The 26,759-nt window shown below is 39.9% G+C and overlaps 2 protein-coding genes across 4 annotated transcripts; one reads left to right on the top strand and one right to left on the bottom strand.

Moving 5' to 3' along the window:
• MRE11 (MRE11 homolog, double strand break repair nuclease) lies at positions 1-23,965 on the bottom strand. Of its 3 annotated transcripts, none has more exons than XM_075050086.1 (20): positions 23,900-23,965; positions 23,110-23,220; positions 22,464-22,596; positions 19,353-19,513; positions 18,632-18,719; positions 17,557-17,698; positions 15,679-15,793; positions 14,440-14,625; positions 13,801-13,972; positions 12,990-13,070; positions 12,301-12,427; positions 10,332-10,435; positions 7,647-7,820; positions 6,385-6,447; positions 5,184-5,400; positions 4,187-4,270; positions 3,088-3,143; positions 2,552-2,619; positions 2,092-2,170; positions 1-941 (listed from the first exon to the last, which is right to left on the bottom strand). In XM_075050086.1, the coding sequence occupies exons 2-20, from the start codon at positions 23,127-23,129 to the stop codon at positions 891-893; spliced, it is 2,121 nt and encodes a 706-aa protein (XP_074906187.1). In that variant the 5' UTR covers positions 23,130-23,220; positions 23,900-23,965; the 3' UTR covers positions 1-890. The 3 variants fall into 3 exon arrangements, with proteins under 3 accessions (XP_074906187.1, XP_074906186.1, XP_074906188.1); XM_075050085.1 differs by lacking the exon at positions 23,900-23,965 and adding an exon at positions 23,775-23,892; XM_075050087.1 differs by lacking the exons at positions 23,110-23,220; positions 23,900-23,965 and having other exon boundaries at positions 19,353-19,494.
• On the top strand, positions 23,936-26,759 carry ANKRD49 (ankyrin repeat domain 49). The gene is made up of 3 exons (XM_075050088.1): positions 23,936-24,064; positions 24,695-24,965; positions 25,798-26,759. Exons 2-3 carry the CDS (start codon positions 24,708-24,710, stop codon positions 26,254-26,256), a joined length of 717 nt encoding a protein of 238 aa, XP_074906189.1. The 5' UTR covers positions 23,936-24,064; positions 24,695-24,707; the 3' UTR covers positions 26,257-26,759.

Raw genomic sequence — 26,759 nt, 5'->3', positions numbered from 1 at the left:
TTAGGAGAAGCATCTGTTTATAGTACAGTCTTTCTACACACACCAGGTTACATTTCCCCCCCTGAAGTGAAGGATGCTATCTTTATCTTCTGTACAAGACAATTCAAGAACTGCTGCAGTTTATAAACAAAGCTGCTCTGAATTTGACAGCTGACTGAAAAAAAATTGTGAAAAAGGTAGAAAGAACCTTTGATACAATTCCTATCAATTCTATACACTTTGCTAAAATCTCTGCCTAGGATGTGCCCACAACATTAAGAGATAAGAGTCCCCTTTGGTACTTCTTGAATTACAGACCAGAATTAATTCCCATATACTATGACATTTAATAACAGTGCAAATAGTGGGTTTAGTTCTCCTAATAGAGCTGAAAGTATTAGAACATTTTCCAGCTTCTATACTGAAAACCATTGGGTCAAACTATTACTCTCCAGAGTTTTCAACTGTATCCATAGAAAATTGCAAATAAGTACAAGTTTCATTATGCTGACCGAGTCCATGTCCATGTCCATACTTGCATACTCCTATAAATTTACTCCTCTGTAAAATTCAAGCCCAAGAGATGGAGTTGTCTATAAAAGATGTGACTGTTGTTATCATCCCAGAAAGAAAACAGGCTTTTAGAAGTTTTAGAAAGAACTTGCAGTTTCAGGTAGTACTTCGGAATATTAGACACTCTAGTCTAATGCATCAAGCAACACAACACCCAAATTATACCAATTTGGTGCCACTGAAAAAAAAAACCAAACCAAACCAGAAACATCTCATTGAAGCAAAAACTGAAGGCAAGCCATCGTTTACAGAGAAATGTCATATGGAGAATGCCTTGCAAACTGCTTTCCATTTTCTTCACTAACTTTCACAGTCTCTCTTGTACAGCAAGCCAGAAATCACTTAGTTCTTCTTGATGGCACAGTGCTTTTGAATGGATCAAATTCATCCTGCAATTTGTAAACAGATAGGTATTACTAGAACTAGCATGCATTCTGGGTCATAAAAAGTAAAGTCACCTTTAGATTAAACTAGAAAGCCTGGTCACATTATTCCATGTTTTCTGACAAATCTGTTCTTGTTGGTTTTGATATGAAAGAGATTATCCATTGATTTAAAAAGTCCAGATCACAAATGTGCAGAGAATAGAAACTGAGTTTACGTCAATATATTCAGAACAGCTACTCTGAAATGGGGGACAGTCTATATTTCAGGTGTGACCTAGGAAAATGTTACCATTATGAGCAGCACATACCTCAATGAAGTTAGGTCCATATACGTATCTCAAATCATAATTTACTGAGATTTGCATGAATCAAAACCACAGTTTCTTTTTGCATATTCAAGCAAACATGTAGTTTTGTATTTCAGGTACAAGAAGAGATAGTACAATGGAGAGAAGGCACAAGAATGTAACATTTTCTCTCAAGTGGCCAACACCTGACATTTTTAAGGGCAGGATCCTGACCATACATGACAGTCTACTAGTCTGTGAAAACAAACTGCACAGTGCTTGACAGTATAATGTGTATTTTATTCACTGCAAGCTGTGAATAAAGTTCTACTTGTTTAATTATGGAAGTAACCATTTCCTAGCAGTTCCAATATATACTGCAAGAACAGACACCTTAAACTTCAAGATAATTTTTTCTTTAAAGTGTATTTACATAATTTGCAACAATGAAACAATAAAGTGCCCTGGAAAATAGCCATTTTTAAATGCAATAAAAAATAAAAATTCTTCCTTTTTACAAGAATAAAGTACATAAACAAATGAAAGGACATAGCCAAGCACTAGAAGAGATTACAATTACTTTCTTCCCCAGGCAAAATAACCTATTCCACACATTTCAGGAATGACAATTAATTGATTAAGGATTGTAGGGAAAAAGGACTGGATATTGTCCTGAGGTTCCTTCCAGCCTTATTTTTGATGATTATGTATATATTCTAATTAAAGCTGGTTGCAATAATCTAGCGCTGTTAGTGGAAAAACCCCCCACATTTCAATTTTACTCGGAAATGCTTTATTCAAATAGCTGTAAAACAGTAAGCTTGCTTACACAAAATAAAAGAAAAAAAGATCACTATATACCATACCTCATCTGACTCAAAATCAACTCCTCTAGATGTTTGGCTTTGTGAACCTCTTTTACTAAGTGAAGATGTAGTTGACAACCTTGAAGCGTACAAAGCGAAAAAAAGGTATCAACATGTTCTCAATTACCAGACATTCCAATAACTTTCCCTTCAACTTAGATTTGAACCATCAATACAGAAATTAAGAATGAATAGAAATAAAAGTAGAACAATTCAAATTCTCAAACTAACACTAATTCTAAAGCTTTGACCTAGCTTATCTCAATCAGTAGACCAATTTATTGTTATAGAAAGATCATCCACATTAATAGGTAAAAATTTATATAAATTCTCTAAGCAGTGTTATGACTTCCTTAAAAATCTGTTTTTTTTCAGGTAGTGGATCAGATCCCCAGACTCTGCTGATTGCCAATCAGAAATAAGGCAGTCATGGTAGCATTCATGAAGTAAACATACCAACCTTTGATTTACTTTGGAAGAACGAACAATAGAAATGTCTTCTAGATCAGAGTCATCATCCATAATATCCTGAAAAAATTATATCATTTATAAAGCTTTTTCAAAGAATTTATTCTTGCAGCGATATAGTGCATAATACTACAGTACTATAGCACAGAACCTTTGGGGTTTTTTCCAACTATATGCCTACTTAGTTGCAATATACACTTGACAGGGCTACAGGCTAGAACTGTAGCATGTGCAAATAAAGCACAAGTTTTGCTCTTCAGATCTTTGATCTTGCAGAAACCCCCAAAATACTCACATATATACACTCTGTATCTTAAGACCATGGTCACATGGTCTTTGTTTTTTTAAAACACCATACCAAAAAAAGGGTACAAAAGGTCTACAAACTAACATTCAGAAACTTACTGCTGGAACTGATAGCTTGGGAACATCTGCTGGCTTAAGCTGATGTTTTAAGCATATATTTATTTTTCAAATCAGAAGACAGCAAAAGGTAGCGCAACTTCACTCATGCAAGATGCTTCTTACCTCAGAGTAAGATTTAGATGAATTCAAAGAGGACTCTGGTTTCAAAGACCTAAAGGCTAGAATAAAACAAAGATAATATTTTTAAAGTGTTCACACAATAAAATGTAAACAAAGTTATATCATTCTTTTTATTTAAGACCTGCTTAGCATGCATTTTCTCTACAAAATACCCTGTAAAACAAAGAACCAAAATCCCCCAAACACAAATCAAAACATAAATTAAGCCTCTGCTAGACTCTGAAAAACCCAGGGATCTAACCCTCTGTGCATCAGCAGGTGCTTCTCAGTCTGGCTGAAAAACCTGCAGTAACTTTGGTTACATGGAAGAGAAAAATATTACTATAACTGATGTTCCTGTATGTCTAACAGCTTAGATGTCAATACATCTGCTAAAATTGATTTCTCCACAGTATTTTAGGTCATTTGCTGACCAATTTAAAATATAGGTAATTTGTCGATTAATTTAAAACTTGCTCTACCTTTGGGTATTTTGTGCAGGATTCACGTACAGATTTGTGAGCAGTATTCTTCTTCTTCTTTAATATTCAGATTACGTATGCTGTCTCCTCAGAGCCTGTCCTCTGTAGCAAGGAAGGGCTACTCTCATACAGGCAGCTTAAATTGCAGCTAAGTTTCTCTTCCCTATAAAAACTGGCATTTCTAAAACTTGCTACAATGTAAGACTAAATGGATTTGCATTAAAGCTTACTAACTTGTAAACATCAGTCAAGTTTAAACTTTTTATCCACTGAGGAATATTCTGCATAAAATAGAGACTATTAAGTCACATTCCTTCTATGCTTATTCCTTAAGGAACTGCATACAGTAAGAGGTTCCCTATTTCCAATTCTAGTCAGAAGTTCCTGACACATTTCATTTTACCCCATGACAGCAGGGTATCACTGTTCTTTTTTTTCCCCCTCCACTTTTCTTTCTCTCATCACAGTTAGTTATTCTATTTCATTAGAACCAAAAGAATCTCTCACAGCTGAATAGGACTAATAGAAATAAAGGCAATTATGACACTTCTTCATTAAACAAACACCTTCATTACAATTTGAGAGAGCAGATTAGAGTAATGAACAGATCGAAAGCCTACCATCCATGATAGACATATTCTTCGCAGGCACAGATACAGGCTTGTAGGTTCTGCTGCTAGTAGCTGACTCTTGGCTAGTGCTTCCTGTAGGGATAATAAACAATAGGCAAAACTGTTCAGTGTTTGGGTTTTTTCCCCCCCTTTAGTCTACCGTTACTGAGTGGGAAGTCACTTAAAAACCTACATTCTTCTTTACTCCTTCCTTGAATCAAAGCCCTCCTTACACACAGGAGGACTGCTCTGGGTCAAGTGTTCAAAGCCTCACGGACACAGCCTCTTAACACACACGCCCCTGCTCTGATGGGATCACAACAGTGTTGGAGCACATGCTCACAGAACCAGTTTAAAGGCACTAACCAAATCAGTCCTAGGATGACTGCCTTTGTTTCAACTCATCCTGCTCTTAGACCTTTGGGCATATATTACTGAGACAACTCAAAGCAGTATATTACTGCAAGATCCCATCTTTTCTTTTTTTACTTATATATATATTTATATATAATGGAAGTACCGCTATCACTGTAAAGTGCACAATCACACATAGCCAAGGAGCTATTTAATTAATTTTGCTTAGGAAACACTCCCCATTTTCTCAGTCACTAGAAACAATGAAGTCTCTTATAAATTGCATTAGGATAGAGACAATCTGTACCTTGTCTCTATACTGATCAAATGCATTACTTCTAGCAGTAACGAAGGTTTATCCATGCACATCATTGCACAGACCTTCCAATAATGCATCTTTTAAGAGTCTACTATGTTTCCATAGGTGGGAAGCAAGATATTTTTCTTTTAATCACCCTGTGAAAAAGTCACAACTTAGCCCTTGTAAGACTCTATGTAATATGATACCAAAAATATATGTGAAGAATTTTTTTTCCAGTAGAAGTCCCTAAGCAACAAATTTCCACTTGATGGAAGCATCAGAAGAGAGTTGCCTTTTAAAGAAAAAAAAAAGTCAGTAACTGCAGTACAAAGAATATGAAGTTTTTCTTACCTCTTCCCCTTCGAGATGAACCTCTTGCTGTTGAATTTTGTCCTCTTGCACCTCTTGCCCTACCTCTTGCCCAACCCCTTCCTCGTCTCACTGTTGCAGGAAGGCCATCATCTGAATCACCAGTGTCTCTCATCCCCGTATCCATAAGTTCTTCATCACTGGAGGCTGCGACAAGAACTGGGTCCTCAGATCTGTGGGCTCTAGCCCTGGTCATTGCCTGAAATGGAACAGTAAGTGCTATAGGAAAAAGAATCTTAAATGATGAAATGCACTATTGTTAAATCCTAGTTGTGATATATAGTTCTAAACCATTGAGGCTTGGAAGATTCAAATCCACAGCATTATGGAAGGCAAGGCAGTCTGTCAAAAAGCAGGGACAGTATTTAAGTCTATTTAATCTAGATGTGTACATATAAAGTAGTTAGCTAAGCTCTGATAACAGAATGGAGCTAGTTAATATGATACATTGTCACTGGAGTTTGGTGAACAGTTCAGGTCATCCTGTCAGCTACATGCATCTGCTTGGAGGAAGCACCCTCTGAGCTCCATTGACTTGATCTTCACTGATGATAGTGGGTGCTTCATACAACTAGTTCACATGAAGATATCTCAGATTAGGAGAACTGAATCTCACCCCAGGTGTCCTTTTTCTTAAAATTTCATTCCAGTCCCACATAGCTTGCAAAGACAAAGGAGCACCAACACCGCCAGTGATTGGCAATTCTATTTGGAAAAAAATACATGCAATCTAGATATGAATCTCTGGGAGATCTAAGACTTTAAGATCTAGGACTACTGATGAAGACAATAGTACCTAAAGGTTTACCAATAATACCAATTTGTTCCAGTAATATCATGCAATACAGCCTAGCCGCATGTCCACTGGTGATGGGATCACAAATAGTTTAAGCCAACAGATCTCTGAAAGTCACCTGCCTGGTCTAACCTCAGTTCAAAGCAAGAACAACTGAACATTCAAGTTCACAAATTTGCATAAGAAAAGAGGTCTCAAAAGCCAAATCGAGCAGTAGCTTAGGCACATATTATACCAAGCAAGATTTAAAGAAGACTTACTAATCTTCCCTAGGCAGACAGGCACTTTTTGGCAAGGACAATGTTGAAGTATTGCTAAGTGACTTCATTCACATGCAGAAGTCACTATTCCATTCTTCAGCCTATGTTCAAAATTCAAAGGAGTTACCTCACGAACTTCCTCATCCTCTTCTTCAGTATTCTCTTTTCTACTCTCCCTGAATTTTCGCACCTGATTAAAAAAAAAAGAGTTCCCATCAAAATAGCAGTTCATTTCATACAATAATCAAAACACAGCAAGTGAGAAGTCTTGATCACTGAATTATTAAGTCAAGCTCATGCGAAAGGCAAAGACAATTGCAAAAATAACTGAACAGTTTCTTTAGGGCCTTTTCATGCTGTCTTACAGTTTAAGGATCTCACATTCTATTAATAACTGGAGCTACATCACTGGGGAGACAAAAGCTTGGGACGTGATGAAAAGTAGGAGATACTATGTTCAAGAGAAGGGTAGTATACGTAATTTGACAATAAGTGACAGTGAAATATGAATAACTGGAAAAGAAGGGGTAGAGATGAAGAAGCAAGACAGAAAAGAATGATATTGAGAAGAAACAAACGTTGCAATAACATGTACAACTAAGAAAGCCCAGCTTGCCAAGTATGAAAAAATATATGATGGGTGAGAGGGAAAGATATTCATCCAAAAGACAAAAAAAAACCAATCCCAAAAAACCCCAGAGTGCCACAGAAAGCCTACAGGCACTGATTGTTTATGGTGTCTTTCAACCTCTCATGAATTAAAGCAACAAGCAAGAAAACAGGTAGCTACAACCTTAGTCCCCCCACAAAATTATTCTTTACACAGTGCACACTTAAGCTGCAGAACAATTTTTCATACAATGCTTGAATATTACAACTGAATACATGGGCTTATGTGGAAGCTCAACAAGTTGACAGAGAAGTCTATTAAGGGTCACTAAATACACACAAACCAGGTTTGTCTCTGGGAGATCCTCAGCTGCCAGCACTTAGAAGCTAGTAGAACACCTGAAGGATAAGTTTCCTTTATGCTTACCCTGTTCTTGTACTCTTCCCTAAGCCAATATGAAAAAGCTAAGAGAGATTATAGTTACTGTCTTTCTCACAGTAGAGATATATATATATAGTTCTACATATATTAAAGTGACAGATCTTTTCTACGCATGCGTGTGCAATTAAAGTGAGAATCAGTATAAGCATACCTAAACCCCATTTTCAATACGAGCTTTTAAACTATGTATTTGAAACCTCATCACGATATTTATTGACTAGAGGCGAGTGTTGCACATGCTCCACACACAGGCAAATCTATTAAATCAGGTTTGAGCACTGTTTTTTCTACTACCTGTCTTAACCTCTCCTAAGGAATTAGCATTAAGAGAATATTACCTCCTCATCTATTTTTTCTTCCTCTGCATCAGTGCGACGCTCCTTAAGAAACCTCTGTGTTTTTTCTAGTTGAAATTTCACCAACTCTTCTATGGCATCTTTTTCCTCTTTGTCCACGAACTCCTGCACTGCTTCTCCCATTCCTCTTTCAGTTAGAAGTGAAAGCTGTACTTTCTTTATAATTGGGGAAAACATTTTGTTAAGAAGCATCTGCCACCAAAGAAAGCGAGTAATATTCCTGCTGTTTCAGATAAACATTACATTAAGTTGGTTCCAAAAACAGTAATGTGCATTGAAGATTTCAGAGAAAAGCACAGCAATAAGCAAACATGTTACTCGTCATAATACAGTTATGACCCTCTTGCTACTAGCATGTAACACCTACTTAACAGAGTATTTTCCAGACTCATCAAATAAAAAAGTTTCATAAACAGTAAAGAAACTACAGTGCTAGTCATATCTAAAATAATTTGTCTGAAATGTATTGCTGAGAGAAGGTAAACTGTATTCCTTCCTAGTTCCCCCCCCCTTTTAAACTAAAGATCAACTTGCAGAGACATAAAAATGCTATTAAAAAACAGGCCCTGAATTATTACAGATTATAAGTTGCTTAGTTTTACTATAAAATTCTAACATTAAAAAATTCCAATTACAGAGCAAGTCAAATTACTATTGTGAAGCATTAAGAGCTATTAAGGAGAAGTTTACTCTATTGAAATGCAATTCTGTGAATAGCAATAGTTCTCACACATTCATCAAGTGAGATGATATTCATCAAGATATTCTACATTAAAATATTACTATGGACAGTAATTAGTAAAAGTAGTAGATGCTACTGGTGGTGTTTCACACCATTCTCTTCTCTACCCTCCTCCCCAATACAGCAAGAGGAAACATTCTGAGAATGAAACCCCCATACAGATAGTAATGTTAAAATAGCCTCTTTTGTCTGTAAACTACAGCACAGATAATTTCTTAGTAATAAGCACTATATATGCTTATTAATGATTTTTGATCCTTCCAGGCATCCTTTAGGAACTGTTTTGAGGGTTGCACCAGAAGCATAAAACCTTCCCTGAAATAATGCTGCGCAGAGGAATAAATCTTACAGCTATTATAGTAAGTTGTTTACAAAAAAATAAGATAAGCATCTCAAAAGAATGACTGATTGTAATGATGCAGAATGTTCATGTTGACATTCAGCAATTAAGCTTTCTTCCAAAGGGGAAAAAAAAAAAAAAAAAGCTTGCTAAAGAGACAAATAGCAGTGATTTTAATTTCCAGGTTCCAGGATTTTAATCTCAGTTTACCAGCAACACTGGAACTGAACAGAGTCTGGTACTTACTAGCCATTTTTTGGTCTAACATTTTTTGAACATTCAACTACAGCCCTGTGCCACCTCAGGGTCCTTTTATTTCCCTAATCTGACAAGATCAGGTGTCTAGCAAAGCCTGAGGCACAAGCTATCTTAATACAATGTTTAAGACCCCTACCATCATTTTGGAGCACAATATGCTTTTTCCCCCCTCCTTCTTTCATTACCAGTGTTAATCTAAAACGTATGATTCCCCCTACTGCAAGCCTTCTCTGAACATCAAGAGATCCTTTCAAGTCTTTATAGATGCTGAGCTGCTGAAGCAGGCCTCAAATGCAGGACCAGTAACTGAGCTGTTTATATAAGAACATACAGACAAGTTGGAAGATGCTGTTAACAGGCACAATTTTGCAGACTAAGTAAGGAAAAGAGATTAAAAGCAAAATTTATTTTTCATAGAGTAATACAGTGCCCTGTCTTTGACACCACTACCTCTCCCTATGGGATTTAGGGATGGCATACGTTTGAAGAAGTACCTCCTTCTGAACTAGTCACCCTGGGTTCCCTATCATATTCGTAAGACAAATAGCCCTTCCAGGGCATGGTTTATGCCATCCTAATACTGACGCCTAACATGTGTCTAAGGTTAGGCAATATGATATAATTTGGGGGATCTTCACCTCAGGAATCCTTGCTCTAATGACTTTATAGAAAGCATGTTCCAAAGTAGCTTCTGAAAGTTGTACTTGATCGTCTAGATCAAGCATTTTGGTGTCTGACTCGCTGATTATTATTTTTTACTTCCAAGACATTACTGCCCTGGTGTTGGGAAAAGGAAGTAAATCGGGTTTAACAAAAGGGTGGGGAGAAAGCAAACTATTGGGGGGCTCTCTTCCTTCTCCCTGCTCTGCTTTAAATATAATGTGGAATTGCACACAAATATACTGCAAAGTAACAAGTACTCCAAGTCAGCTGGTAATAGTAAATGCTACAGTCTCACATTGACCCTATAGTAAATTAAGGTAGCTTCTCACTCAGAGCATGCTGCCTCACATTTTCTTCCTGTAAGAACATGACACATCATTTAGTACAGGGCAGACACTGCAAGTTCACATGTAGAGTTATCATAATGCTCTCAAACCAGCATGTGTTCACATACACTATACAACCTATATACAACAGTTACTTGTTAACCTAAGACATATACTTCATACAGAATTCACATGCAGTTATACAGGAAATAAATTCACTTCTTGGTGAATGTCAGAGTCTTTTCAGGGCACGCTACTTCCATTAAGAAAGTAAAAAAAAAAGATAAAAAGATTACATTCCACTAAAAAAACCCCAACCATAAAAGGTAGAAAGATACCTTCTCTGCTGTCTGAAAATACTGCTTTACAAGGTCTTCCACCCTCAGTGTCATCCCCTCAGCAGTAGGTCTGCTAACCAGTTTTCCAAAATTAAGATCATTGTCTAGAACAGAAAAGCACAGTGGCACAGTCACCCACGTTTGCAGCTTTTAATTATTATCATCCAACTGACAGTACTAGGAAAAAAGGTTAATGTAGGCCTCTTAAGAATTGTGGTCCCTTTTATATGTAAAGGTTTTTTGTTCTAACTGTAAAGACTATTGCCTGGAAACACAGGTAAACAGAATGGATGCAATAACTGTACAAGACAACTCCACCTCTAGCAGATACAAAGTATTCTTCTAATTACCAAATGTCTGGAATTATAAATTGAACACTATGTCCTGAAGGTTACTGTAATTGAACTCTAGAAGATCACAAATGGAAGAAAATCAAAAGGACTCATCAAAGCACAAGGGCTTTTTTATAAGTAACTCTGTTACTAGAGAAGAAATTTTCCTCCAAAGCATGCTGACTGATTTTCAGTAGAAAATGTTTGTAGCTCATTAAGGCTGCCCCCCATTCTTGGGCAGCAAGGTAGGAATGACAGAAGAATGAAGGGGATAATCAACTGAGGTAACCACATATTACACAAAATAATATAAAGTGACTACAGACTGCTTCCAAACATCTGCCACATGCAAGCACAAAACACTGTTTTGTTAGCCTTGTTAGATAAGCAGCTATGACAAAAGAAACAATAACAACTTCTGAACTCATGAAGTCTTAACATCACCTGTACTGAATCATAGCATTATTTGCACATGTACTGAAAATTCTGACTGCTTTATTAGCCACCTCCCTTTTATTAGAGGATATCTAATAAAGCAATACAAAGAACCATGGTATTCTTTTTACATTCCCTTCCTGAACCCGAGATAGATGCACATTAAATGGGAAAATTAAACTGTATTGATGAAACACAGTGACAGATGTGGTAGCTATCTTGTATGTTAATGAGATCACACAACCATTAAAAAAACAACACAGCAAAATAAAACAAGATCAATAAACCATAATTAAAAAAACTCACTAAAAGCAGTTTTTATCCATGAAACATGATGTTTTGAACTTTATAAAACTGACAGTGTAAGTAAAAACTGTCAATGGAATTGGAGTACTTACAATGCACGAATGTGAAATATTAACAGTTCTTTAGCACAGTATGTTCTTGTGCAAGCTGTATCTTCATTAGCAACTATTACAAATCCAGTATTTGGGCTACAGCTATTAACCATTTATCAAGAATTCTAGGCACAGTGAGAAATGCTACAATAGTAACAGCAATTATTTGTTTTGCTTGAATAGAGACATACCTGGAACAGACCAGCCAAGAGCACCTCATACACATGATTAATTAGGGCAAACAAAATGCTGTTGTACATTTGGACCTTTTTTTTTTTTTTTTTTAAATATACAAATATCTCTCAAGCCCATCCCCACCATTACTTTTTTAGGTATAAACAAATGAATTACTACAGCAATAAAATTTAAAAAAAAGGGAAAAGGCACAACATCCATGTCTTTTCCTGCAGAGTGCCCCAAACCAGCCACCTCATTCTGAGAAGTCTCAGGAGTGAGATGTTTAATGTCTTTCATGGTAATTATCATAGAAACATGGAGTAACTCAGTATTGGAGCTATATGTATTACTATAAGCAACTCAGTAAGGTTTGAGGCCAAAGAAAAAGGAATTATTTTTGAATAACTGTCAGAAGATGCTGTGCTGAATATCAGAATTTTAGACAAACCCAGAAATAGAACAGAAATACTTGTGCAATATATATCCACTTAAATGAGGCTATGCATCTTTACTCCTCCTGTAACACATTAGACAGTAGACACCAAGCCTTTGCAAGTGCTGGGTAACAAAGTAAAGGAAGAAGAATGAAAACCAAGGCAAGCCAATAATTCCTTCCTTTATAATTACCATTCTTCTCTTTTTGTTCACGATGCCTGAAAAAGTATATGATGTCTTTTGGGTTAGCTACCCTATCCATGTACTTCTGGCTAAAACGATGGACGTTAAATGGTTCGAAGCCACCTGCATAATCAACCTAGAAGAGGAAAAGAAAAATTTAAATATGAAACAAACAGAAATAGAGAAGCCACACAAATCAAGATGAGTTTGTTACACTTCAAAGGAGAAATTAAAGTAAAAAATAAGTTAACCTAAAATTAATGCTTTACCGTACTATACAGAATAGTTAACAGATAATTATAGCTAATAATAATATTAACAGAATAGCTAATAACAGTCCAGATTCATAACTTGTTCCTAACTTGTTTCATTTACCAGTGTTCAGGAAAGTTTCCATTAATTAGGTTAGGAACAAACACAGGATAATATGATTTAGAAAAACTTCTCTGTAGATAGCCACTTTTGATACCCTTACTCAGACCAGCAGTGAAGTACACTTATAACACATCTCATCCTTTACCATAGAGTACTAGTTATACCACAGAAAAACAGAATCATGGTATGAAGGCAATTTATACTTGCCTGTACACAGCAAGAAATTTTATATATTATGTTTATACAAAAAAGCATGACTTTACTTTGAAACTTTTCACAGTGACCTTTCAAAACAAAGCAATCCAAACCGAACAATTTCTTACTCGTAATCTTATGAGAGGCTTCTCTGGCTGGCGTGGATTTCCCAAGCGTTGTCTTTCTGCGTTGTCCAGCATCAGTTCAACCTGTGAAGCAGAATTAGAAATTCAGTTCCGCTTTGTTCTCTTAGAGATGCCTGAACCCTTCAAGTATAACTGAAAATACATCCAGATGCAGGGGGAGCTATAAAAATAAACAATTATAGGATGTGCTCTCACTCCTGAACAAACATATGTGCCAGTATCCACCCAAAAGCCATAAGACTGAATGAGAAAAAAGTCACAATGAAAGGCTTATCTTTCAGATATAGTGTAGTCCAGCAATATCTACATCACTGATCACTCATGCAATTTTACTTTATAGCTATTATCCTTTGCTAAATTTCTAGGTCCAGGGAAAAGCAGGAAGAGACTTATACAGACCTAAGAACCAACAGCAATTAATAAACCCGCTTAGTTACTTCTGCCACTTGACACAGCACAGTTGTCATGGTTTAGGTGCATGTATTTATGCTGGTTCAAAAGTGCACATCCCAGTGTGCTCCACTCTTAGGCAGCAGCTTTTGTACAAAAATGATATGGACTCCTATAAAGCACTTCCAGCCCACTTCAGTAGGCTATCCCTGTCAAGGAACCTGGAAGCCAAGCATGCAGTGAATGTCACAGAATTAGCATCCTACGGAAACACTGCCTAAGTCTGTCTCGAATAATATGGGGCAAGACATGAGATTTCTCATCTTCCAGCCTCAAAACCAGTCACAGATCCCATTCCCTGTCACTACACGGTTATCCATACACTGTTAGCATTACAAGTTACCTTTTCCATGCAGAATGCTTGTATTGCCTGAGTTACTTTAGGATTGTCAGGATTAAAAAGATCTGGATGATCAGCTAGAACAATATCCTCCATGTGGAAAGTTCGCACTGTCTCTAGAGCAATCTTCTGCATTTTCATTTTTTTCCCTTTAACATGCAGCAAACCAATGTGTCTAGAAAGGAGAAAGGTAACTTACTAGAAGATAAACTTAAGATCACTATGGTATAAAGATTTGTTTTAAATTAACGTTTACTTTTCAGGGATAAAAAAAGTTTAAAAGCTATAGGAAGTTCCTGGATCTGTACTTCAGGATTGGCCCTGCCAAACTTCAGTTCTATTATATTTAGACAGTGCTCGTTCCATGCACAAGCATGCGTACACAGTTCCTTGTATTCCAATTTATCAGGGTGTAACTCTTCTTATGTAAGTTCCATTTGCTTCAAATGTTAGGTTTAATCCTAAGTAAAACAAAAGTTATTCTAGGCACTGATTCTACCTACTCCATTTGTTATGTCACACGCTGGAGCTAATCCACACTATAACACAAGTCCTTGCATACTTAAGAGTATTTTTCCTTTGTCAACACAACACACAAGAGACATAAGGCAAGGGATAAACAAGAACAAAAAGATCACGCACTTCTTCACAGCTTCTCCAGGGGACAGAGATGTCACCACTGAACTTCCTGGCTGAGAAACATAGAATCGTTGCTGTTCATTTTGGTATGGAGCTATTTTGCACTCATGTTCGTGACCCCACACAACAAGATTAATAAAGTCATCTAAAAACTGCTCTGGAATGTAGTTGGTAGCTCCATGTTTACTTCTGTTCAAGAAAAGAGAAAAATAATTAGATTGCATACAGTCATGGGTGGGCAACAGGGGAGTGAAAGAGAACAACATCAGTGTGATTTGAAGTGATACAGAAATGCCAGAAAAAATATCTGATGTACGTTCCATATCAGGTACTCTTCACAGTTATTCCTTATGCAATTGTTTAAAGTGTTTGGTTAAACAAAACAGTAACTTAGCTCATTCTTTTCTGTTCCCTGCCTTTTATTTGGATCTCCCTTCTCTTCTTACTTGGCTTGCAAGACTTCAGGGTTATTTTCCATATGAATGCTTTTATAGCACCTCACGGCCCTTTTTTTTGTTTGTTTTTTTTTAAATGGTGGGGTAAACCCCACTGAATTAAACAGACATGAGATACACCACCCACCACCCCTTTACAGAAGGTGAAGGAGACAGAGGAGTGAGCTCCTTCAGTCTACTGGACAGAGATCAGTACACAGGGTTATCTAAGCTATATTTGTTTACTTCTGCCTCACCATTACCTGCACATGAGGACTGCACTCTTATTCAGGAAAAATTATCAGAAAAGATTTGGAAAAGAACTCTGCCTGTTCCTACTACCACTGCTGGAAGAAGTGTGTAGGCAGAAAGAACACATGCTACCTATGCTCTCTTCAAGAGAGCCTGTAAAGTATAGCAGTGCAGGGGAAGATATAGCACTCATCAAATTACGGTTCAAACAAGGATAGAAGATACAATATGAAGTTTAATGCTGTTTCAGCTCTAACAAGCAGGCAAGACAATTCTATGCATATTACACTACAAACCCTCCACTGCCCCTAACTATAAGAGTTTGGGAAGAGATTTCCCAACTTTCCTAACTCATTTATTTCAAGTCTTTTCCTTTATGATTCTTCTGTAAGAAGAGCTGTAAAAACAATGCTTTCATTTGGGAAAATCTTAAGAAACCAGCTACTCACAAGAAGCACCAACTAGCATAGCTGGCTTTCTCAACTAGTCTTTTCAAGGCAGTTTAATGAAGTAACACAATATGTTTACAAGTCACTAATTCATTCAATACTGTTACCTATTTTGATGAATCACAAACAAGTTAAACCAACTATCTTCGTCTTCCTTTGGTCTCAGCATGGTTACTTGTTTATTGACAAACATACGATACAACCGCTCATCTGGAATAGCTCCTGGAGTGGAAAAAACAAAACATCAAATTGTTTTTGTGTGGTAAACCAACTCTTCATTTTATAGCATTTTTATCAGCAACTCTATTAAAAAGAGCATGAAGAACACAACTTCATGGCAAGATCAGATCTTCATTTTCATGACCTAAGAAGTCTGAGGCATGATTAAGAATTTGAACAGGTCAAAGTATAAATTGGCTATTTTACTAAATAGACTTCTGAAAATAAGATATTTTAACAGGAAATCTACCTTTAAAGAATTGCTAAAAGCAGTTTCATTAACTACATCTGGTTTGAGACCTCTTGCCAGTTTTCTTGCCAAACAACTGACTATGGGAAGAATTAAAAATATTAGAAGAGGTATTTTGTTTCTTGTTGACAGAGTAATATTATTTTGTTGTAAGGTGGAGTCTAAAACCAGACACTACTGAGCAGAGATGGAGTTCTTAAACATACTTTTAAATTCTCTACAAAACAAGAAATAAACCATGAATTCTGCAAATTCTGTGAATTCCCACACAGCAGGAAAGTCTGCAGTACTTCTGAACTGTTTGTCACTGATTATTTCCTTGATGTTTTTAACAAGAAAAAAAACCCAAACCATCTGTACCCAGGATTCATGATGCATTTCAATAAAATCCCATATGGAGTTTATGTATTTTGTATAAGAACAAGTGCTCTCTAAATCAGAGAAAGTCAAGAGGGTATATAATATTGGCACAAGCTCAAAGAAACATCTCATGAACATTTTCATGCAGCAACACCCATACTTTAGAAAGTTGTTGCATTTCCCAGTAATGATTTTGGGTATTAAAAAAATCAAATGCTTTTTGAAAACTTTTACACTGTGGTATTAGAACCCTCACTACTAACCCTTAGAACATCTAGCAAGCTTTTAAAGTATCTCATTCAACTTACGAAATCATGGCCAGCTAGGACTTAACTTATAGCTATAAAAGTTGCTTGGAAGTTAAGTGTTTAAGCACTCATCACTGGACATAAAATAAGGGGAAAAAATTAAGATCTTAATAGTTAACTTGTCTAGGCAGAAAGCAGACAAACATAACCAGTCTAAGTAAAAAGTGAGGGTAGAGGGGAAGGTGGAGGAAAAACCAGAAAAGGGACAAATTGAAGTTGAAAATCCACCATAGAACACCTTTAAAATATGATACTCTTCCTCAGTTTCTTTCAAGAAACTGTTACCTGCGACAGATATTACTTATGACCCACTTCAGACAGACACATCAGACATCAGGTTTCTGCTCAGACTGTTTATGTTTTTAAATATAACCATAATGGCAGGTCATCAGACATTAGGTTTCTGCTCAGACTGTTTATGTTTTTAAACATAACCAAAATGGCAGGTGAACATACAGTGTTTAAGTTTTACCTAAACAGGAGGAAGTAAGCTTAACACACAACAGTGTGATTGCCCTGACTCGATACACAGGCCCTATCTATGGCTAACTTAAGCAGGGCTCATTTAAGACCAATAGAAGTACAGAAATAAGGTTATTGAAGGATTTATTTTAAAATTTAAAAAAAAAAAAAAAAGGCAAAGAAAAAATAAAAAAAACTTTCAGCCTGTGACAATGCAGCAGGAGGAGAAACTTAACACTGTCACAGAACGGATACACTTTAATTTAGTATTACATACACCTTCACGTTTGTTGCGGCACTACATGTTTCCTCCAACTTAATTTAGACCCACTGAGCTTCAGTAATACATGAATAGTGTAGCCACAGTCTGGCAGACTAACACTTACCCAAGCCATACAGAGCAATTTTTGTTCTACCCTTACGCAATAAAATGGGACTAATATCTATTTTCTCCACGGAAGCTGAACGTCCAAAGTGATTCAACAGTCCTGCACAGCTTAAAATATCCAATGCACACAGTGCATCTGCCTGTAGAAAATATTAAGAAACAAATATAAAAACTTTGAGCAGAAAATTTAGTCTTGAAAGTCTAAGTGAAACAGTCTCAAAAGGGAAAGAGAGTATCTTTCCTTAAGTAACTTCTGTAGTTGAAAAACCCCACCACATTTATCAGTGGGGTTTTTTTAGTACTCTCACGTACAGAAGAAAATCCCTTTTGCTTACAAGTCTTGCTTCATTTGAAAAACATGAAATTAAACATTAAAACATTCAGAAAAAACAAAACCAAAAATAAACCCAAACAGCCAAAGTCTCTAAACTACTACAGAAAATTATGTGGTTAAGCTAACTACTTCATAGTAGGTCCAAAGTTAAACTTCCGCTGTTACAACACTCATCTCCATGATACACTGCTATTTGATATAAAATGCAAAGTTATTAATTCAATACACATGCTGTGCAGCTTCCTAAATGTCCTTTTCCTGCTTACTTTTAGTTGTTGATTTTTAAACTAGCCTTCCATCATTAGATTATGTTCCTTGAAAACATAACATGTGTATCAATTGCATACACACAAGTCAAAGTATCAAAATTCCCCTTCTTAAAGAAAAAAGGTTTCAGTCTCTGCAGATAGAATTCATTTTAGAAACTTTCTGAAAGGCTGCCATTTCTTGGCATGAAAAGCGATTCTGTTCTCAGTGACAGAAATCTATGTAAATTAAGAATTTAAACAGACTTCATATGGATCCCTTAACTTCTTTCCATTCTCTTTTTTAATGTCCCGCTTAACTTGTTGTAACTAATTAAGAGAATTCCTAAAGATACACAAAATATTTTCGTTAGGAGTGGAGCAACTGACTAAAACTAGCCTGTTCTCCAAGAAGCATATTTCTATACAAGTCTCTATTTCTATAACATTATTTTTGTAATATAACAGTATAGTACAATTATGACCATAATTACCCCTGTGGGATCATCATGATTGCCATGAATACTAAAAACTGGAATAGAAATGTTGAGATTTCCATCCTGATAATTCACCCATGGAAACCTGAACAAGAAGAGGAAAAAAAAAAGTTAAACTATACCTGCAAATTTGTGGACTATTCCCAATATTCTCTTCAAATTAACGTCATCACAAATGCATCATGACACCAGCGCAAATGAGTACTAAGTGGCTACGACTAAGCTTAAGCTTCACAGCATAAGAAGATTCTTACTCATGGACTGGAATGGTGCTTCCCACTGGGAAAAGGGTAGCAAAAAGAACCTATTTTTTTAGAGCAAGCCTATGAAAAGAATTGTACATGTTGTGTGGTACACGCAAGAGCAGCGGATTGGGCTGTGCAGCCTTTGTTAACACACAAAGGACTCTGCTGATTTTACCACAGCAATTCATGTAACTTGGTTTACTTGCATTGTACTTGCAGAATAGAAACTATACATTACATAAATGTATCGAATGTCACAACACATTCAGAAGTTTCTCAAAAAATTGTGTGCATTCCTTCATAGACTTAGACTATAAAAGATGACAGGTGAAGTCATACTGTAAACTGTCCCACACAAACAGGCCTAAGACTTCAAGGTTCCAGTCATGGAGGATATAAATCACAAAAATCACAACACTTTCACCCCATATGCAAACCAAACCTTACACCATAATTTGTAGGAACATACTTACTTGCTATAATGAAAATTAACTGCCTGATCACTCAAAATTTCAAACTGAATAGGACGATCACCCATGCAGTATTTTCTTAGTGACTCCAAACAAGAGTGTAATGTTTTTCTGGAAGGTTTGTTGTCATGAAAAAGGTCCCCACCTAATAAAACAAAGTCCACCTGTATGTAACAAAAAGCTCTATTATTTTAATACAACATTTTGTATTATGTTGGAAGACCTCTAAGCAATAATTGTTTAAATTATTTCGTCCAAGGGGTTCCACATATCTACTCATATCTGGACTTCTACGTAAAACAAGTTGGTAGTTGCAGACATAGTATTTAATTTGCTCATGAAACAAACATTAACTAAATTATTCATTAAAACAAAACCAAACATGAAAAGACCCATTTATGAAGAGCTATAGGAGAATACAACTGATCATCTTGAAAAAAAATACCAGTGAAGTGTTTTAATAAGGGTCTCCAGATTGGTTCCCAAATATTTTCTTTTGACAGGCATGAAGAGATACATTATCTTTTCATTGCTGTGGTACCTAGTGGGAAAAAATCAGTAGCTATCGCTATATTACTTCGAGAAGGTACTAGCTGCAGTTTCTGTACATATTTAGCTTTTGAAAAGGCATTAGGAAAAAAAATAATCTTCATCAAAATTACAAATAATTTGACTAAGAAATATTCAATCCTTAAAAACAGAATCATAGATTAGAATCATAGAACCGTTTAGGTTGGAAAAGACCTTTAAGATCATCAAGTCTAACCATTAGCCTAGCACTGCCAAGTCCACCACTAAACCATGTCCCTAAGCACCACATCTACACATCTTTTAAATACCTCCAGGGATGGCGACTACACCGCAGCCTGTTCCAATGCTTGACAAGCCTTTCGGTGAAGAAATTTTTCCTAATATCCAATCTAAACCTCCCCTGGCGCAACTTGAGGCCGTTTCCTCTTGTCCTATCACTTGTTACTTGGGAGAGGAGACTGACATCCACCTCACTACAACCTCCTTTCAGGTAGTTGTAGAGAGCGATAAGGTTCTCCTTAGCCCTCCTTTTGTTGCTAATCTATTTATAGAAACATTTCCTATTGTCTGCTATGGCAGTAGCCAGATTAAGTTCTAGCTGGGCTTTGGTCCTTCTAATTTTCTCCTTGCATAACCTCACGACATCCTTGTAGTCCTCCCGAGTTGCCTGCCCCTACTTCCACAGGTCATAAGCTCTCCTTGATTTCCTGAGTTCCAGCCAAAGCTCTCTCTTCAGCCAGGCTGGTCTTCTTCCCCACCGGCTCATCTTTCGGCACATGGGGAGACAGCCTGCTCCTGCACCTTTAGGATTTCCTTCCTGAAGAAAGTCCAGCCTTCCTGGACTCCTTTGCCCTTCAGGACTGCCTCCCAAGGGACTCTCTCAACCAGGCTCCTGAAGAGGCCAAAGTCTGCCCTCCACAAGTCCAAGGTAGCAGTTCTGCTGACCCCCCTCCTTACTTCTCCAAGAATCAAAAACTCTTACCGTGTTGTCATCGCTGTGCCCAAGACAGCTTCCAACCATCACATCACCCACAAGTCCTTCTCTGTTCACAAACAACAGGTCCAGCGCCTTCCCTAGCGGGCTCCCTCACCAGCTGTGTCGGGAAGTTAGCTTCCACACACTCCAGGAACCTCCTGGGCTGTTTTCTCTCTGCTGTACTGTATTGCCAGCAGACATCTGGTAAGTTGAAGTCCCACACGAGAACAAGGGCTTCTCCCAGCTGCTTATAGAATATTTTGTCTGCCTCTTCATCCTGGCTGGGTGGTCTAGAACAGACTCCCACCATAATATCTGCCTTGCTGGCCTTCCCCCCGATTCTTACCCATCAACGCTCAACCCTATTGTCACCATCATTAAGTTCTAGACAGTCAAAACACTCCCTAACATACAGGGCTGCCCCACCGCCTCTCCTTCCTTGCCTTGCCCATCCCTTCTGAAGAGTTTATAGCTATCCATTGCAGCGCTCTAGTTGTGTGAGTCATCCCACCATGTTTCCATGATGGCAACTATATCCTAGTTTTCCTGCTGCACAATGGCCTCCAGCTCCTCCTGTTTGTTGCCCATGCTGCGTGCATTGGTGTAGGTGCACTTCAGTTGGGCTATTGACCCCGCCACCTTTTTTTTGGGGGAGAAGCCCTAATTCCTACGTGTCTATTCTCAGGTGCTTCCCTGGTTTCTAACACATCAATAAGCCTTGCGTCTTCCTCTCCCTGGGCCTGCAGTTCCCACAGCTCTGCTCACTGCTGCGGGCTGGTACTGGCATAAGAGCAGGGCATGGCCTGCAGCCTGGCACCGGAGCTCTGTCTGGGCAGCTGCGTCGGTCGTGGTGGGCGCAGAGCTTAGAGAGGTCGCAGCTTTCTGCTGGGTGGATACCCTTGCTCCCTGGTGGAGCTGGCAGGGCTTCAGCGCCCTTCCTGCATGAACTGCCACACAAACTGCTGCGCCGTGTCCTGTTCGCTGTGCTCCCGGTCACCAGTGCTCCCCTGGGGTTTCTTTTATACGTGTGGGTGGGCTTGGCCACCGTTGCTCCTGGCCTCATCCAGGTCCCATCAGCTGCTGTTGCATGAGCTGCAGGCTCCTGGTGGCTTTCTCAGCCCCCCAGAGGCTCCCCTGGCTCAGGAACCCCCCCCTGTGCCCCACACTGCAGCTCTCAGCTGCGCATCATGTGGGCTCCGGAACTGCTCACCTCAGCAACTCAGCACTTTAACAACGCTTTAAAGTTTCTAACTTTTTTTCCTACTTTCTGAGTTGTCTGAAGACTTTGTATCATTACCCTCACTCTCCCCAATTCTTTTCCCTTCTTGCAGGGCAAACCCTCTCTAAATACCACTGGAACTGCTGCAGGCAATCTGAAAACACCATTAATGCAACCAGAGTCATAAATTAATAAGAACCCTGTCACAAAGGTATAGGCTTTCCTTTTACTGAAAGAGAAACATAACTGGTTGCAATAAATAGGTTAGTTTAGTCACCTAATTTGATATTACTAAAGATTGCGCCAGGACTAAGCTTTATAGCTTCTGGCAGGTTGGAACGCATTTTCCACAGTCTCACCGCTTCACTTTCCAAAAAGCAGTACTTACTTCGTTCTTTTGAGCATGGTCCAGAATTTCATTAAAAGTTACAAAAGTATCATTTCCACGCACAGGATCCTTCTCCAAATAGCCAAGATGAATATCAGTAGCAATAAGTATTTTAAAGGTATCTTCATCATCTCTGAATAAGACAGGAAAATTTGTGTTAGAGAGCAATATACTTAAGAATTTCAAGAGAGACTTTATTAAGGTAAGCTGTTATTTCCAAAGTTATTAAATACGTAGGAGATTTGTTATAAAACTCTATCAAAATATAATTCCAGTAATCTCAAAACATTTCACTACTTTTATCGCAAACAGCACTTCACCAAACCAATGAGTCTGAAGATTTGGTTATCCCAATCAGCCTACTCTGGTAAAGGGCTGCAACCATCTCTCTGAAGTATCTAATGAAAAACTAAAGAATCCTTTGTGTGTTTTCTGCCTTTAAAATGACTCAGTGAGCAAACATTCAATTTCTCTCTTTGCACTGGTAATCCAGAGATAAATATATGAAAGTAAGTATGATGATCATAAGGACCCGAGGGAAAACACAAATGATGACCTGAGTTCTTCTTAACTCATTCCAAACATACAAAAGTCTTGCTATCTGATATGACAGAACCGCATAGAGCTGCGGACAGCAGGAGCTTACTGGGAGTTGATGGTACTCATCTTCGTGGGAGACTCCTCGCTAAAAGGCTCTGGACACAGCCTAGTAAGTCAGGTCAGAGGTCAGCTGCTGTCTTTAGACGCTACGTAAAGCCTAAGAGACAACAACACACCAGTTACGAGAGAAAGGCACCGGGAGCTGAACGATCAGCTACCCAGTCTGTTGCCGGTAATTACTGTTTGCCAAACCATTCAAGACAAGGAAAGGTCCATGCTTGGTTCGACCATTTACTACCGAACAAGGCGAACGGCAGCCCCGTGGGGTGCCGCCAGCCCGCTCGCCCCGGCCGCCCGGGAACGGAGCGCCGCTCCCGACGCCTCCGCCCCGGCGAGGCCGCCCGGAAGTACGCAGGGGACGGGCAACCCCAGGGGAACGGCCGCAAAACGGGACCGGGCCGGAGACGGGGCGGACGGGCACGGCGGCACCGGGTCCCCGCGACGAGCACGACGGCCGCCGGGCTCGGTAACGGCGGCGGCGACCGGCCCGCTCCCCCTCAGGAGCGCGGGGCAGCGGCCAGCGCAGGAAGCGCACCGGGGGGCTGCCCTGCTGAGAACGGAGGGCGGCGGGGGAGGCCGCAATCCTCCGCCAAGGGGCCCGCGGCCAAGTAGAAGCTGACGCCGGAGCCCGGAGCTCGGCCCGACCCTCACCCCGCGGCCTAGCGCGGCCGCCCGCCGCCCCGCGCCGTTCCCATGGCGCCGGGAAAGGGCGGGGCCCGCCGCTCTCGCGAGAGCCGCCCCGCTCGAAGCGCGCGCGCGCTCGCTCGGCGCCTCACCCGCCGGGCCGCCGCGGTTGGTCAGCCGCCCGTCGATAGCGGACGTCCGCTGGCGGGAGAGGGGCGGGCCGGAAGGGCGGGTGGTGGGCGTGCCTCCTTCGGCCGGCGGCCCCGCCCAGCCGGGAGGCCCCGCCCCCCGGAGCGCTCGGCTGGTGCAGGCCGCAGGTGCGTTCGCTTGGCGCGGCGGGGCCGGCCGGAGGCCGCGGTGGGGCGGCCGGAGGGACGGACGGTGCTGGGGGCGGCCGCCGGCAGCGCGGCCGGCAGCCTGCGGGCGAGGGCCGGGGCGGCCTCAGCCTCGGGGACGGGCCGCTGCTGGGCGCCGGTGGCGCGGGGTGGGCGTTGAGGCCCTCCCGGGGCGGCGCGGGCCCGGCGGAGGGGATGGAGGCCGGTGGTCCCGGGCCGGGCCTGGCGTGAGGGGAAGGGGAGGGCAGCGAGGGGCGCTGGGCGGGGCAGGCCCCGCGGGGAGGAGCAGAAACGCGGGTTTTGGGTCTAACCTGCTCCTCAAAGCTTTTGTTTGTAAAAGGCGCAGTGCTTCGAGGGCGCTCGACGGCACGCCCGCCCAGTCTCGCCCTGCGTGTCCGAGACTGGGCTAGCGAGGTGCTTTTCTTTCGTGGGGGCTACCTGGGGATTCTGGCAGAGCCCGGCGGAGGGCAGGAGCGGTTGGTTCGCTCTTGAGTTTTGCTGCTTGTCACGTTGCTGATGTCTGCATCCTCCGTCAGATGTTTTTATTGACAATCGCTGCGCGGATAACAGTAGAAGTTACTATAAGTAGCGTTGTATATCTGCTGCTTACAGATGGTAGCTGAAAATGAATAAAAACAAACAAATCGATGAAGAAGATGACGACAGCGAGCAGTTCGAAGACTTTACGGAGAATTTTAACCAACTTGAACTGCTGGAGACGCACAGGCATCTGATTCCTGTAGGAACTCAGAGCTGTTGGTCCGGACAGTCTGATGATGAGGATGATGAACAAGAAAGAAGTGAGGAATGGTACGAAACACAAGAAAAAAAGATGGAAAAAAATCCAGAGAAATTGCTACTCTGGGCAGCCGAAAACAATCGGGTGAGGCATTTATTCTGTTTGTGTGTATTACAAATAACAAGAGTGTTATTTTGAGCGGATATCTACAGTTTCATCCACAAGCAAAAATTTACCTACACATTCCTTTATCTCTGTGAACTATTTTGATCCGGTTTTGCAAGCCACTGCACGTAAAACATCTCCCTTTGTAGCCCACACACACTAAAATATCTCTAGATCCATTAACTTTCAGAACAAAAGCTTGGACTGTAGATCAAAGTTAAAGTAACAGAACTCTTCTTAAACTTCTATAAGCTGAGAGTATGCCAGCCTTTTTCTTCATGGCAAGTAAGCCTTTTAACTGGGGTGCAGAGGGTGTATCTGAAATTTTATTTTCTCAAAAGCTCCATATGCAGATAATGGGTGACTGTTTTCCCATCTTTTCATGAGGAAAAAAAAACCCAAAACTTTTTATGCTTGGTCTCTCCCTCACTGGGAGAGACGACCAAGATTCCTATTGCGTAGCTTATTACACTCTTATGTGCATTAATTTTCATTAGTTGCCTTTCTTACGCACACGAGCTCCATCTACAGTCTCGTGGAGGTACTTACGCCTTCACAGTGAATGGGGAGAAGGTGTAAGGTAAAGGTCCCCTAAGGCATTGCATCTAATGTTCATGTTGTATCTCTTTCAAAACAAAACAAAGAACCCCCCCCATCCCAGTAACAATAATTGGTTTCATTTTAAAATTTCTTGTTGCACTTAAACCTTTTTGAGACTGACAGAAATTGCTTTTCCATCAGAACAGAACAGTAAAAGTCATACATCGTGTTTGCAGAGTTTCATATTAAATTACCTGTTTTCTTTAAATAGCTGAGTACAGTGAAGAGGCTCCTTTCCGAAAAGCTGGCGCCAGTGAATGCTCGTGATGAAGATCAGTACACTCCTCTCCATCGAGCTGCCTACAGCGGGCACTTGGACGTTGCACATGAACTGGTTGCCCAAGGGGCAGACGTTCATGCGCAGACAGTGGACGGCTGGACGCCTCTGCACAGCGCCTGTAAGTGGAACAACACAAAAGTGGCCGCGTTCTTACTTCAGCAGGGTGCAGACATCAACGCGCAGACAAATGGTTTGCTGACACCGTTACATATTGCTGCAGGAAACAAAAACAGTAGAGAAACCCTTGAACTCTTGCTGATGAATCGCTACGTGAAAGCAGACCTGAAGAACAACTTGGATGAAACGGCCCTTGACATTGCTCGGAGGACGGATATATATCACTATCTTTTTGAAATAGTAGAAGACTGCATAAATGCTGTGTCCCCTTAAAAGTTGTGGTTAAGCTTGTGAATGTGAGGTTTGCTGCCTCTTGTTTGTGTTCTGCATGCTCATTAGTGGTGGTCTGTCCCTGTGCAACAAGGTTTTCATTCAAGATACTTTAGTATTCTCCTCAGGCAAAACGTCACTTCTTGCAACTCAGCTCAGTGGTCTGGCTCATACTTTCAAGTGTTACTACTGTTATTCAAAGTATTCAGAAAGTCTCAGTAATTTCAGTGAGTCTCCATTTAATTAGTGCAAATTTGGAGGGGCTTTTGTAATTGGTCTGTACTGTCAAAGCAGCAGGGAAAACTGGAATATTTACTTGATGTGAAAGAATTCTGGCTTGGTTATGCAGAGTTTATTACAGCTCACTTGAAAATTATTTTTTGAGAAATTTAACTTTTTTAAAATGACATGAAAGCTCAGAATGAATGTAACTTATTTGGGTGATACACAAAATGTTTAGTGACCCTGGTGTAAGGCTTATTATAAAATAAAATGTTTAACCCTAA

Source organism: Buteo buteo, chromosome 18 (assembly GCF_964188355.1).
Source record: "Buteo buteo chromosome 18, bButBut1.hap1.1, whole genome shotgun sequence".
NCBI lineage: Eukaryota > Metazoa > Chordata > Aves > Accipitriformes > Accipitridae > Buteo > Buteo buteo.
This window is presented reverse-complemented; position numbering and strand designations above follow the sequence as displayed.